At 33.4% G+C, this 14,618-nt stretch overlaps 1 protein-coding gene across 1 annotated transcript; it reads left to right on the top strand.

The window, feature by feature from the left end:
* Positions 1–775: 775 nt before the first annotated feature.
* Positions 776–6,351, top strand: LOC121213849 (kinesin-like protein KIN-14F). Its single transcript, XM_041087063.1, has 16 exons — positions 776–1,544; positions 1,773–1,936; positions 2,039–2,170; positions 2,259–2,621; positions 2,841–2,909; positions 3,002–3,232; positions 3,337–3,418; positions 3,515–3,610; positions 3,694–3,873; positions 3,967–4,073; positions 4,184–4,362; positions 4,498–4,662; positions 4,745–4,998; positions 5,094–5,257; positions 5,355–5,531; positions 5,614–6,351. Exons 1-16 carry the CDS (start codon positions 776–778, stop codon positions 6,022–6,024), a joined length of 3,543 nt encoding a protein of 1,180 aa, XP_040942997.1. The 3' UTR covers positions 6,025–6,351.
* The last annotated feature ends 8,267 nt before the right edge of the window (positions 6,352–14,618 follow it).

Raw genomic sequence — 14,618 nt, 5'->3', positions numbered from 1 at the left:
AAATTGGCTATTTGTTGCATGGAGCCCATGATAATTTATCTATAACAGATATGGATAAATGAAAACTACCTCTGAACCCCAGGATACCTTCAAACCTAACTAATATATCTAAATAGCAATTATTCAAAAGTCTGTCATGTATATCAAATAACAAAATCATATAAGTGCTAAACAAGTTTGCTTGGATTTCGCTTGCAAGCAGACATAAAACATGTCATGATCAAATTGTTTTTCATTGGCAGATTAGTGATTTTAATAGTTAATGTTTACCTTACGCTTCATGATTGAATTTCCATTAATGTTGCTTGCTTTCAAGCTGGTATCTTTGGCTGAAAAGTTAATGCCTATAAACCATTTATTCTTCCCTGACTGTCAGCTTCTGGTTGTTCTAGATTGCTAGTGTTATTACAGGAAAATTTTGATACGAGAATTATAGAGCTACCAATTCTATAAATGTCTTATTGGTATAAAGCAATGGACATTGCAACTAATGGTGGATGGTGTCTCTGTACCATCCACCTCCTACTTCCATGGCCATGACCATTTTTTGGTTGCCTCTTTTTATATTGTCACCTTCATTTCTCTGATCATATTCTTCATCTTCATCACTATAAACTGTACTTTTCAGAAACTTAAACTTAAATCTCTCTGTATCCTATCCTATCCTATCCATCTCATTCTCTTGGTTTCTATTTACTTATTTCAAGTTTGCTTGCTATCAGAAATAGAGTGAATCCATTTCCTTTGATTAGCCATCTGGTGGTTTGATAACACAATGGAAACAGCCTGGATAGAAGGAAAAGTTTTGACCCTTGATGAAAGTGAGGCTGGAGAGTTAGATGGAAGAAGGTTAGCTTTGCTGGGAAAAATCATAGCAGACAAGCCGCTGAGCAAAGGAGGAGTACAGGGTGTTTTCAGAAGAGTGTGGGGAGAATGGAGAGATTTCACTATCACTGAATTATCTGAGAACACCTTTCTGTTCACCTTCAAGGAAGCAAGAGCAGCTGAACAGATATTGGAGGATGGGCCATGGTCAGTAATGGGGTATTGCATATGTTTGCACCGATGGCAACCAGGGCTTACTCTGGATGAGCTGGATTTCTCACAAGTGGCCTACTGGGTCCAGGTGCATGGCCTCTCATTGGACCAAATGAGCCCCAAAAATGCAAAGAAGGTTGGAGATCAGATAGGCAAGGTGTTGGAAATTGAGGATCCCATATCTTCACATGGAATAAGAAGGGGTTTCTTCAGGATTCGGGTACTAATAGATGTTAGTAAACCACTACCCTCAGGGTTTTGGGCTTCGAGAGCTGGAAAATCTAATGTATGGGTCTCATTCAAGTATGAACATTTAGCTGATTTCTGCTACCGCTGCGGTTGCGTAGGCCATGTAGAATTTCACTGTGACAAGGATACAGTGATGTCCATTCCAGATCCTTCACTGCCGAAATATGGGCCATGGATGCGTGCCAACCCAAGTGTCAGTTCTATGAAGGCCTTAGCTGAGATGGAAAAAGCCCCTCATAAAGCCAAGCAAGTCATGGGTAGGGTAACTTTTGTTTTTATTGCTCTAAAATAGTTTATAGGAACTGTTTATTGTACCTGGTCACAGTCTACTTGGACTGGCCATTTGAACATATGCCTTCAACCAACCAGTTAATGAACAAATGGGGCAATACAATTTATGTACTTATTGAAACTAAGATCATTGAGAGATAAAATAGTTAATAAAAAATGAAAAATATAGCTAAAATTATTGTTATCTTGATCAGCTTCAAGGAGGTACCAAGCAGCTGAGTGGTTAAGGCAGATGGATCAAGTTGCAATGGAATTCCTGCCCAAAGATCCCTCTGAAGAAGAATTTCGCCGTGCACTTTGCAATGGATTCATTCTTTGCAACGTCCTCAACAAAGTCAATCCCGGTGCTGTTCCTAAGGTTCTCTTTCAAACACTCTAACATGAACTTGGTTGCATGTAATACACCAATACTACAACCTGATTAGTATTCCTTTTCTTTTTTTTGAAAACATAAATGTAGGTGGTGAAAGCTTCTATGACTTCTTCTGAGGCAGCAGAGTCCCCAAATCAGGATTCTGAGAACATGACGAACTTTCTGGCTGCAGTTAAAGACAAGCAGCTCCTGGCCTTTGAAACATCAGATATGGAAAAGGTTTAGGTTACCTGTATTTCACATTTACACTATAGCCATAAACTTTATACATATATATATTTATATAAAATTTAATTAATATGTGCAGGGTGGGTCAATAAATAAAGTGGTGGATTGCATTCTGTGTCTAAAAGGATATCATGAGTGGAAGAAAGCAGGTGGAGTTGGGGTTTGGAGATATGGTGGAACTGTAAAGATCACATCCTCCCCAAATGAATTACCAAATGCCTTAACTGCAACTGAAAGAGCTGCTGATGAATCTGGGGAAGAATTGGAATTATCAAAATATGAGCAGCTACGAGAGTTTATCCAGCTCTCTAACAAGGCCTCTATTGAAGAATCCAAAACAACCAATGCTCTAACTTTCCTGTTCGATCGCTTCGGCCTTTGGCTTCTACAGGCTTATCTTACAGATGGCAACATGGATGAAGAGTTTCCCTTGAATGCAATGGTAGGTAAGATCCATCATATTTTCACTTCACATTTATTCATTCATATTATCCTTCAATCAAGGCTCAAGCCAAGCTGTTCAAGACCAGTTAATAGCAAGTGGCATACTTAGTTGCTATCCATTTAACAAGAACCACACTTTCTAATATCAATCAGTTCATACTCTTGGTTGTATTAGATTTCATAAGACTTTTTGCATTGATTCACTGAATATTTGTAGGTGATTGATGCTTTCCTCAGCAAGATAGTTAATAACTTCTCAACACTTCTAGTTTCTCAAGGAATCAAGGTCTGCATTTTATTGTTACTTTTTTTACCATAAAAACTTAATTACATTGCTGATTTAATGTGAGGATATTGATTCTTTACCTTTATTTACAGCTTGGACTGTTTTTGAAGAAAATATTGAAAGCTGATGATGGTCCAGTGTCCAAATCTGATTTTATAGAAGCGACCTCAGATTATATTGACAAAAGAAGTAACCTGCAGGCAGCAACTGATATCTCCAAAGCCTACATCTGTATTGGCAATAATGAGGTTGTTCTCAATAGTGTTTGTCGTTCTCCTGGCCGTGTCGAAATACTTACCGATCTTATACAAAGACATATCGAGGTGAAAAATCTCCCACCAACCTACATAAATTTTAAATAAAATTGTAAGATAGTACCAAATTTAGTTTATAACTCCTGCTGCTTCCTTGTTTTGGAAACTCTCAGGATCTTAAATTATTTTTTCGCGAAACAAGGTTAGAAGTTAGAAAGTTTCATTCATATTGGGAGGCAGATATTAAAAGATTAGGTAAAAGTTTCCAAACTTGTCACCATTAAACTTACACCTACTATCAAAATGCTACATTTTCCATTGACTGGAATTACCTTGGCCCGTTTACCTTAGAGCATCATGTTAGAGATCTTGAAGTGGCATCTTCTTCTTACCTCAAGATCTTACAAGAGAATCAAATGCTGTTCAATGAAGTGTTAGACCTCAAAGGTGCATACTCTTTTATTTTTGTTATTAAAAACTAAATTGGAATATAGTTGAGAGATGGACTTATTTTCCATGCTTTCATGTAGGAAAAATAAGAATATACTGTCGAGTAAGGCCCATTTTACCAGGGGAATCGAAAGATCAATCAACTGTAGATTATGTTGGAGAAAATGGAAGTATCCTCATTGTCAATTCTTTAAGGAAAGGAAAAGATTCAAAAAAAGTATTCTCATTTGACAGAGTGTTTGGACCAACTGTTTCTCAAGGTATTTTCTTGATTTCTTCTTCTTCTTCCAGCTTTCAATTTGACCTGAATAAGCTAAAGGTGATCATTCATTTTTCTCCTGCTATATGTGCAGAACAAATATACACAAACATTCAACCATTGATCAGGTCTGTACTTGATGGTTATAACGTATGCATTTTTGCGTATGGACAAACTGGATCGGGCAAGACATATACCATGGTAAGTGAGTTGTTTTTGATGATATTACAATCTGCATGTTGCTATGATGCTCAAGAAGCTTATCATTCAGATGTGTAAACATGTTGCTGGAATTTGTGTGTGTTTGATAGAGCGGGTATGACTTGAACACTAAGGAGACATGGGGCGTGAACTTTCGAGCTATATGTGACTTATTTCAAATATCAAAAACAAGAGAAGATGTCATAGAATACAAAGTTGGGGTCCAAATGATTGAAATATACAATGAACAAGTGAGAGATTTGCTAGTTATTGATGGCTCTACTAAAAGATATCCTTTTGAATTTTCTTTCTATCTGCAATTCAGTTTATATCTAAGAGAAGCCTTGCTATGCTTTCTATCTTGTTTAGATTTGGATTTACTTTTGTCTCCTTCAGGCATAAAGTTCCCATAACTACATGTTACATTAGATATATATAACAATACACAATTGAATGGCCTTACTGTTCCTGATGCAAGTTGGGTTCCAGTTTCTAGTACTCAAGATGTTCTTGATTTGATAAGAATTGGCCAAAAGAATCGTATCGTAGGTCCAACTGCATTTAATGAGCGAAGCAGCCGTTCTCATAGGTAGAATTTTATCCAGGAAAATTGTGTTAATCATGTTGAATACTTTGTTAAGCATGGTTTATGTCTACGTCCTTTTCGCCAGCATTTTGACCGTTCACGTTCATGGAAAAGAATTGGTTTCTGGATCGATTTTCAAAGGTTCCCTCAATTTGGTGGACTTGGCTGGGAGTGAAAGAATGGATAAATCGAAAGTTCAAGGCGATAGACTGAAGGAAGCTCAATACATCAACAGATCACTCTCTGCACTTGGAGATGTCATCTCAGCTCTTGCCCAAAAGAGTACACATATTCCTTACAGAAACAGCAAGCTAACTCAAATATTGCAGAACTCTTTAGGTCTATTGTTCTTTTCCAATATTCAGCTTTCTTCTCCTTACAATTCCCCATTTTCTCTTCTTGTTTCTTCAACACTCTGATTTTGAATATGATAGGTGGGCATGCTAAGACATTAATGCTTGTACATATAAGCCCTGAACCTGATGCCATTGGAGAGACAATTAGCACATTGAAGTTTGCTGAAAGAGTAGCCTCGATAGAACTCGGAGCAGCTCGATCTAACAAAGAAACTGATGACATACTAGAATTGAAAGAAGAGGTTAAGTTCCTTTCATTTCTTTTTAATGGATGGCATCCCTTTTGCTTGTTTCTAAATGCAACATATCCTTGTTAAGTATTTCTTGTATCTATCTTAGATAACAAATCTTAAGCTGGCATTGGAGAAGAAAGAAGCTGAAGTAGAACAATTCAAGGTTGGAAATGCTGGAAGCATTACACCATCTCAAAAGGCAAAAGTGCTTAGATTTGGAATCTCTTCCAACTTTAAGCCTGAGACATATCAACGCCCTAATGATGATACTAAAGGCTCTGAGGTAACCAGAAACAAGAAACTGTATAAAGCCAAAGCAAACTTAGAAGCTAATGCTATATCTTGTGTTTGTATGTGATTTCCAGGCCAGGACTGTTTCTTCAGCTAAGCTAAGGCGATCAAAGTTTTCGTCTGCACTCATAGGGAAGGACATATCACTAAAGGTGCCTGAAGAGAGAGCTTCACGTCTTGGAAAGCCTCAGTCACCTACCCCTCCTGTAAGGAGATATTTGTCCGGTGATAAAGGAGCCTCGACGAGAAATAAGGTCAAGTTTGATGTAGTTGAGAACCAACCGATGTCAAAAGTAGTGGTTCCGGTTAAAGCACATGGCACTAGATCTCTCGCCCCAGTGCCAGAGATCACATCAACAGATAACAACTCTGGGGTCCATGCAGACCATAAGAGTGATGAAAGTAAATTGAATTCTCTGATGCATTCAACAGCCTCATCTCTAGGGAAAGTCAGTCAGAACTTGAAGAAGAGCAGTTTCTTTTAATCGGGTTCTTGATATTGAAAAAGGAAGCATTAGAAAAGCAGGAGTGAGTCTAAACCTTTGCATCAACAGCCAGACAGGTTCCTGATATCTAATGTACCATACTATCACAGATATCGCTTTTAAATATGTATATGGGTCAAAATCAAAATTATGGAGCCCCTAAGATTGTTTTTGGTACCACAAAATGAGAAACCATTTGTTGGCTCCCCACTTACCTGTTCATACCATGGTGATACAACTTCTTCGGGAATTGTAAAATGTTGTACCTGTTGAGGAAGAGAATTCAAAGTATGACAAAAACTTAAAAATAGTGTTTAAAATTGCAAAGGAAGTGGGAAAATTTTTAAGAGGAATTAAAACAAACAGGTGATGGGCACAAATATGTTGAAATACTCTTAAAGATGGATACATTTATTCAAGTGAAATAAGCTCTTTATATAGGTTTTACAAAGCAATATGTCATACTAAAAAAAATCTTCCACTAAATCACATCTCAACGAACTCAGAAAAATAAAGCAACAAACTACAAACTAAGTAAATGTTGCAACAGTCAAATATTTTAAATCACTTATTCAACACTCCCCCTTATTCAAAATTGCATACATCAAGCTGATCTCTGAAAGAAACATGTTTGTCCCTGGCCAGACTTCGTAAAAATGTCAGCTACTTGCTCATTTGTATTACAATACTGCAACTTGATTATTCCATCTACAACTTGCTTCACTTCTAACTCAAGACAATAATGCAACAAATCCAAGTCTGACATTCCAAACTTTCTTTTCATGCACAACTTAAACTCATTAATAAGAAAAGAAGAAGAACCCATGTATGCCATGTTATCAATGTAAAGGCAAACGATGAGGTCATTTTTACCTCGCTTTTTAAAGCACAAAGTAGGTTCATTCTTACATTTCTCCAAGCCATTAAAAAGAAAGTATGAGTTAATTTTGTTGTACCACGCCCTCCAAGCTTGCTTTACGCTACATAAAGCTTCTTTAATTTGTAGACTTGTTCTTTCCCATTAACAACAAAACCTTTGGTTGATAGACATAAACTTTCTTTTCGAATATTTACGAAATTAATATAAAAATATATTGAAATTTGGTTAGGTAAATTGTAAAAGTCCAATCGTTATAGAGTTTTAAATAGAAAAAGACTTGAGGACTTAGATAGTAATTATTCAAGGGACTAAAATGGTTAATAAACCAATTTTAAATAGGTAATAGTGGATGATTATGATGGTGGATTTCATTAGATTTTGTTAATTGAAGATTAATGTATAATTTAATTAAGATTAAACTAATTAACTAAGTTTAATTATAACATCATCTTCTCCCTTTCTACTATTCACCATTTTTTAAAGGAAGAAGAAAGCTTAAAAACCCTTAAACATTCGGCCATCAATTTCAAGTAAGTCCCTTTTTCTTTGATTTTTATAGATTTATGATCATGGGAGCTTGATTTAGGTAGCTCATGTATCAATTTGTTCAATTGTTGAAATTTTGATAATTTTTCATTGTTGAGAAATTAAAGAATTAGGCTTGAAATTGATAGAAATTAAGCTTAAATTATGAAAAGAACTAAATTGTAAAGCTTAATAAGCTTAGTTGGTAACTTTGTTACATTAGGGACCGAATTGAATAAAGTTAAAACTTGTTACAAAATTATGTTAGGAATATAAAGTATAGGTCTCTAATGAGTAAATGTGAAATCGAATTTTAATTCGAAGCTATATATCGAAAGTTATGCAAATCCCGAGTTTAGGGACTAAATTGAATAAAATGAAAAATATGTTTGGATTCTATTTGAATTTGAATTGGATGAAATTTAATATTTTTTATTTGTTGATTTATCATTTGTAGCTAAAGATGACATTGGGCTATCGAGAGGGAAAGGAAAAGTGAGAACCGACGATGAGTGACGAGATATTTCGGTTTGTATTTTTATGATTTGAGATCAGTTTAACTAATGCATATTCATGATATTTTGCATAATGTGGTATTGAGGTGAGTTGATAATGGTCATTTGAATTGAATTGCTATGATTAATATTGAATATCGAGACAGTAGGTTGAATCGAATAAAATAGAAAGTTGCATGATTTAGTTGAGATATGAAATATGAAGTGAAAATGGATTGAAATATACTATATGATATGTGATAATTGTGTTTTGTTGATAAATTGAAATGTAAATGAGATGATGATATAAATATATTGGATTGTATAATGTAATTGAACATTGGTACCCTATTAACTGTTTGGGTAGAGTTACATATAGTTAGCATGTCATAGGATAGATTGAGTACGGGTTACTTCGACTGTATGTTAATGAGTGTTGGGTGCATTTTCCTTCGAACATTTTTGATGAGTACTGCGCACAACTTTTACTTCGGTTATACTGATGAGCGTTAGGCACAATCAATATATTTTGGATGTTCCAATGAGGCATTGAGTGTCAAATTAGTGCATTGGTTGGAATTCGTGTATCCGTTTGAGTCTGAGTCATGTTAATAGGGGATATAAATGTAAATTGGTTAAAAGGATTTTTAAAATGAATTGGAAATATGAGTTGATAATACTATAGATGCATATTTACGATATATGGATATGGATGGCATGTGAAAGACCATGTAAATTGGTTATACAAGTTTGGAGGTGTAATACCCCATACCTGATCCGGTCACCGGATTCGAGTTTACAGGAATGCTATCACTGAAAATAGAGAACATCACAAGCAATTTAGACTTAAAATAAATTACTCATTTCATAATCCATACAAAACATGATTTACGAACTAATCCCAATTTTAATTGAGCTAATGAAAGCTCTAAATCAAGTCTGGAATTGAATAAGGACCAAATTAAAACTTTTAAAACGAAGAAGGGCATGTCACAAGTGTAACACCCCTAATTCGTCTTCGTCATTGGAGTAGGGTTATAGAATATTTCAACACATATCGAAACAAATGACATCATAAAACTATTCAATTATTAATTTAAATATCAATATTCAACCCACACATTAAACATAACATATATATACATTTATAGGCCTTATATCGAGCTTATAGGACCTTAAAAATAGTTTGGAAACAATCAGAGACTAATTCGAAACAAAATAGAAAACATGAAGAAAATTTTAAAAATTTTGAAAACAGGGGTCACATGCTTGTGTGACCAAGCCGTGTAATAGAGCCTAGGTCGTGTGGCTCAGGAACATGGTTGTGTGACCAAATCGTGTGCAATTTGAAAATAAGGTCACATGGCTGTGTTGCAGACCGTGTAACAACCTGTGACCATGTGGGACAAACCTGCACCAAAATTAAATAATCCACATGGCTGTATGGTATGACCGTGTGTGGCACACGGTTGTGTGACAGCTCGTGTCCTAGGCCATGTGCACCTAAAATGGCTTCCAAAACAAGGCAAAACAATATTCATTTATTATATATCAAGTCAAACCATTTCCAACCCTATTCACTTATTCAAAACACAATTAAACAAACCAAAACATGTAAAAAAACACTCAACCTATGTGTCTAACCAATGTGCCACCAATGATACCACATTACAACAAAAAAAATTAACAATTGTCCAAGTCCATTCATTTCATCTATTCTAAATGAACTAACAACATTCACATCCATGACTTGATACCTTATATCAACCAAAATACCATTCAACATGACATTTATCACACACTACCAAAAGGCCAAACATACAATATATACATCAATTTGGCATATGGATATTACAACCAAGATATCAAAACATGTTCAACCTTAGCAAAACAAACACCCTATATACATTCCACAAGTAACCATAGTTCAAAACTTCAAAACTTAACGAAATAGAAGACGATAGGTGTGAGCTCCGTTGATCCATTCGACACGCTCCAAGTATCCAAAAATCTATAGAGAATAATAACATAAATAAGTATATAAAATGCTTAGCAAGCTCATACAATTCAATTAAATAACTTACCATACTCAATTAATAGTTAATTTCATATAGCCATTCAAAGTGTTAACCTTAACACAACATGATTCAACACTTCCAAGTCAGTAAACAACAATATACAAATATTCAGAATTCGTATTTTATCCATTTTAATGAAATAGTTTAACACTGCACATTCTTTGTTTTTCCGATATAACTTTGTAAAAGAATCCGATACACAAGTCCGGAAACAAATGATGCTCGTATGAGCTAATCAGATACAGAAATATATGTGTCAGGTTACCCATCCGGGCTAAACCAATGGCAACATAGAAAAATAGCTTGGACAAGGCTATATATACATGTAAGGTTACCGGTTCAGGCTAAACCTTTAAAACGAAAATAGATTACTAGTTTAGGCTAAATCAGTGTCACATGTATATCTGAGTCCGCAAAAAATGTTGAAGCTCAGTCCAAAATGGGAATCATTCAGAAACCTTGTATATGATAGTTTTACTCGTTCCATCGAAAGTATATCAGAAATTTAATTTATTACCATAAAGTTCGATTTCCATTTCAAAAGAAAATATATATAATTAACAACATTTAATAACAAATTGTAACCATGGAAGGTAGTATGAACTTACTTGTTAAGTGATTCAACTATTAGGGACTAATCGACAATTTTTCTTTTCCTCGTACGTCCTCTAATCATTGAGATTCTTGATCATAAAATATAGTTTAGTTTAATTAAGTCAATTCAAACCACATAAAAAATCAAATTTATGCATTTAAGTCCTTTTAATCATATTTTACAAATTTACCCCTAAACTTTACACTTTATGCAATTTATTCCCTAAACCTGAAACCATCAAATTGAACACACTTAAGCTTAAACCAAGCTACCCGAATTTCCTATAATCTATGAAAAGCCCATAAATTTCTCTATTTCACAATATTTTCATGAGATTTTACAACTTTAACAATTAAATCTTTAAACATCAAAATCACTAAAAATCACTTTACAAAATAGTCCTATTTAACAACCAAGCTTAATAATTTATCATAAAAATTCAAAAACACTTTAAAATCATCAATGTCATAATCTAAAATATTTAATATTTTTACAAATTAACCCTCGGGTTAGCTAGATTAAGCTAAAACAATCATAAAAATATAAACCACTAGAAACGGGTAAAAATTTACATACTAGGTAAGTGAATTTAACCAAGCCGAAACCAAGCTTCTTTAATGGTGTTTTTCCCTTTAAAATTTGGTAGTGGCTTTAGGAAGATGATAACTTCATTTTAGTTTAATTTGTTTTAGTTTTATTTATCTAATTACTCTTTTACCTTTAATAAAATTTTACTTAACAAATAACAAACTAATGTCCATAACCGTCCACTATATACCTATATGGTATACTTATATTTTAAGTACATTAATTACATTTCCATAGCCATTCAACACATTTAACTAATAGATACTAACTTTTATAGCTTTTACGATTTGGTCCTTTTTATTTAATTAACCAACTAAACATTAACATTTCTTACCCAAATTTTAATACGACCTTGTAATAACCCTATAAATAATAATTAATAAAAAAACTGACATACTAGTTGGAATTATGGTCCCAAAACCACTATTTCTGACACCACTAAAAAATGAGATGTTTTAACACGGTCGTGTGTGGGAATCGTGTTAAAAATTGAGACCGTGTAAGTTGTAGTCACACAACCGTGTATCTAGGCCGTGTGGACCTAAATGCAAAATCTTACTAACATTCACATGGCTATGTGGCTAGGCCGTGTAAGAGACTGAGATCGTGTGAAAATACATTAACCAAATCTACAGTACCATACGGATGTGTGGCCAACCCATGTAACAAACTCTAACTGTGTTATATTAATCACCTCCCATTTAGTAAGAGCACACGATTGTGTCATGTGCTTGTGTGTGACAACCGGTTGTGTGTTATCCCATGTGTGCCAATAGGTACTTTATTATACAAAATATAACCCCAAAATTTTACATATACCATAGGTATGCACTTAACACATTTTTAAACCTATTCAAAATGCACCAAACATATGTCAAACATATCATTTTCCTATTTCTAACCAATATGTCTCAAGGAACCATCACAAACATGAATCAATACCAATTTTATAATCCATTTCATACCAAATTAGAACTAACCATGCATATGTCTTATATGTCATCAAATACCAAATTTTCTTTCACTTAATATTGACTATAATGCCAAACCAACAACCTATGAGATTAATACCAAAACCGTGTTACATATCATACCTATATCATTGCAAATAGGCATCAAACTATTGTATCATGTCATCCAACAAACTTCACCTTCAAGCATATCAATATTTCCTATGTACCATCACATTTCCTGTATTTAACAATCACATTCGAAACTTCCATTTCAATCCATAAGTTAACATATCAACTTGCCAACAAATATAAACATTAAAGACATATATCATTTCTTCAACATCCAAAATAAACATATAATCACACTTAAACTTAGACACATGCCATATAATCGAGTTTAGAACGTTAAATCTACCAAATCGAAGGTTTGATAGTGTGAGCTCTAAGGTGATCTGATCGCCACATTCCGCAAAGGGCAACTACAAAACAGAAACGTAACCAAGTAAGCATTTTATATGCTTAGTAAGTTCATACAAACAAAAACAGTAAACTCACTTTATAGCATAATTAACATATCAAACTAGCTAATTAAACAATCTTTCTGTCATCACATTTCACAGATACAAGGTGAGTATATCATGTTCAATCATATTATACTTCATTTCATTTCTTGCTATACAGTTCAATACTAATTCATTAGAACATTCATTCCTCATTACATTATATATATCACCATTCAGTCGTCATTTCTATTATAAAACCATTTGGTTCCATTCAATGTCATTTAATCAGCATTATCAATTCTTGTCTACTACAATTACATTATTCAATCATCAAATAATATTTCAATCCACAACACATATAATCATTTCGGTCATATGACATTATCCATTTATACAATATCGAAAAATTGATTTTTTTAACTTTAACCATTTATCAATCATCATTATCCATTTGCAACAACAATTTAGCCTGATGAACTTTAAAGAACAAATACGGATATGCAGGTACCACCCAAAACACGTCTAATTGCTCAAACAAGTTAAACCATCCAAGAACACGCTTGGGAACTGAGTGTCAACCCCGTAGGCTAAACATCCCTCCAAAGACACACATAAATCACTATGAATATAAATCAGTAATTCGCAACAAATACCATATTCCAATATCATAAGTGAATATATACATCTCATTTGTCAACATCTCATCTCATATAAAACCTTTACAGCGTGCATATAATTTTATTGGCATGCCAATTGTATCCAATCCTATGTTCATCCGGGCTCAATACACATATCAAAACATTTAATTCATTTCATTCCATTTCTCACGTTTTGTACTATTCCAATCATAACTCAAGATATAATCACATACTATGAATTTAGCCCTCTTGATATCAAAAATATATATACATATGTCTTTTAACAATCTAACATAACCATGAATAAATCATATGCTCGTATAATAAATTTTACATTAATTCAATACTATATATCTATCCGTATTTACCGCATTTTCTCAATGTAGCCCTTTTCTCACCTTTTTGTACCAATTTGTAAACAATTGTAAAATGGATTCAAATATTATAATTTTACAATCCAACCACACACATTACATAAATATAATTAATTATATCATATGAACTTACCAGGGGCAAACAACAAAAGCAGGAGTGTCAGGGACTAATTTGTAATTTTTTTTCTTCAATTATTTATCGGTTCTTGATCTATATAGTAATTTATTTCCAATTATCAGTTCCAAACACTTTTAATCATCTCATTTCATATATATGATATCTTTTATTCATTTTTTTAAAAATTTCCCTAAAGTTTTACTTTTTATTCAATTCAATCTCTAAAATCGAAACAAGCATATTTTTCATATTTAAACCCTCAAACTTTTAATCCAACTTTAAAACCATCCTTATACAGCCTTCAAGCATCTAAATTTATAAGAATTTCATGTCAATTTAAACATATTATCGTTTTAATCCCTAAACTCAAAACTAACCAAATTCACTTTACAAAATAGTCCTATTTTCCATCAAAGCTTCAAACTCAACCATTTAATATTCAAAAAGCTTCAAATAAAACAATGGTAACTTTTAAAATCTTTAGCAGTTTTACGATTTAATACATGAGTTAGTTAGATTAACCTATAACGATGTAAAAAACGAGCTTAATTACCATGCACCAAGGCCGAATGAACTTGAAGAATGACTATGGCTTCTTTAGGTTTCTTTTTAGTTTTCAGTTGGGGAAAGAAAGAATGAAAAATGGATGACACATTTTGTTTAATTTTAATATAACATAAAACTTAGTTTTTTAAATTATAATATAACATTTTTTTTACTTAGGAAATTCAAACCAACCGCTATTATCATTAAAAGGTGGTAAATGTTCCATATTAACACTTGCATTATTAACTTTTAATCCATTTAGCTAGTTAATCAATAATAATTAACTCTTACGGTTTTTACAA

Source organism: Gossypium hirsutum, chromosome D01, assembly GCF_007990345.1.
Source record: "Gossypium hirsutum isolate 1008001.06 chromosome D01, Gossypium_hirsutum_v2.1, whole genome shotgun sequence".
Classification (NCBI taxonomy): Eukaryota; Viridiplantae; Streptophyta; class Magnoliopsida; order Malvales; family Malvaceae; genus Gossypium; species Gossypium hirsutum.
The sequence above is the reverse complement of the archived record's forward strand: the minus strand, read 5'-3'. Positions and strand labels throughout refer to the sequence as shown.

Coding starts and splice junctions, on each gene's coding strand:
- LOC121213849 (XM_041087063.1), top strand. CDS start 776: ATGGAAACAGCCTGGATAGAAGGAAAAGTTTTGACCCTTGATGAAAGT. Junction 1,937..2,038: donor ATCCCGGTGCTGTTCCTAAG/GTTCTCTTTCAA, acceptor ACATAAATGTAG/GTGGTGAAAGCTTCTATGAC. Junction 5,258..5,354: donor TACTAGAATTGAAAGAAGAG/GTTAAGTTCCTT, acceptor TATCTATCTTAG/ATAACAAATCTTAAGCTGGC.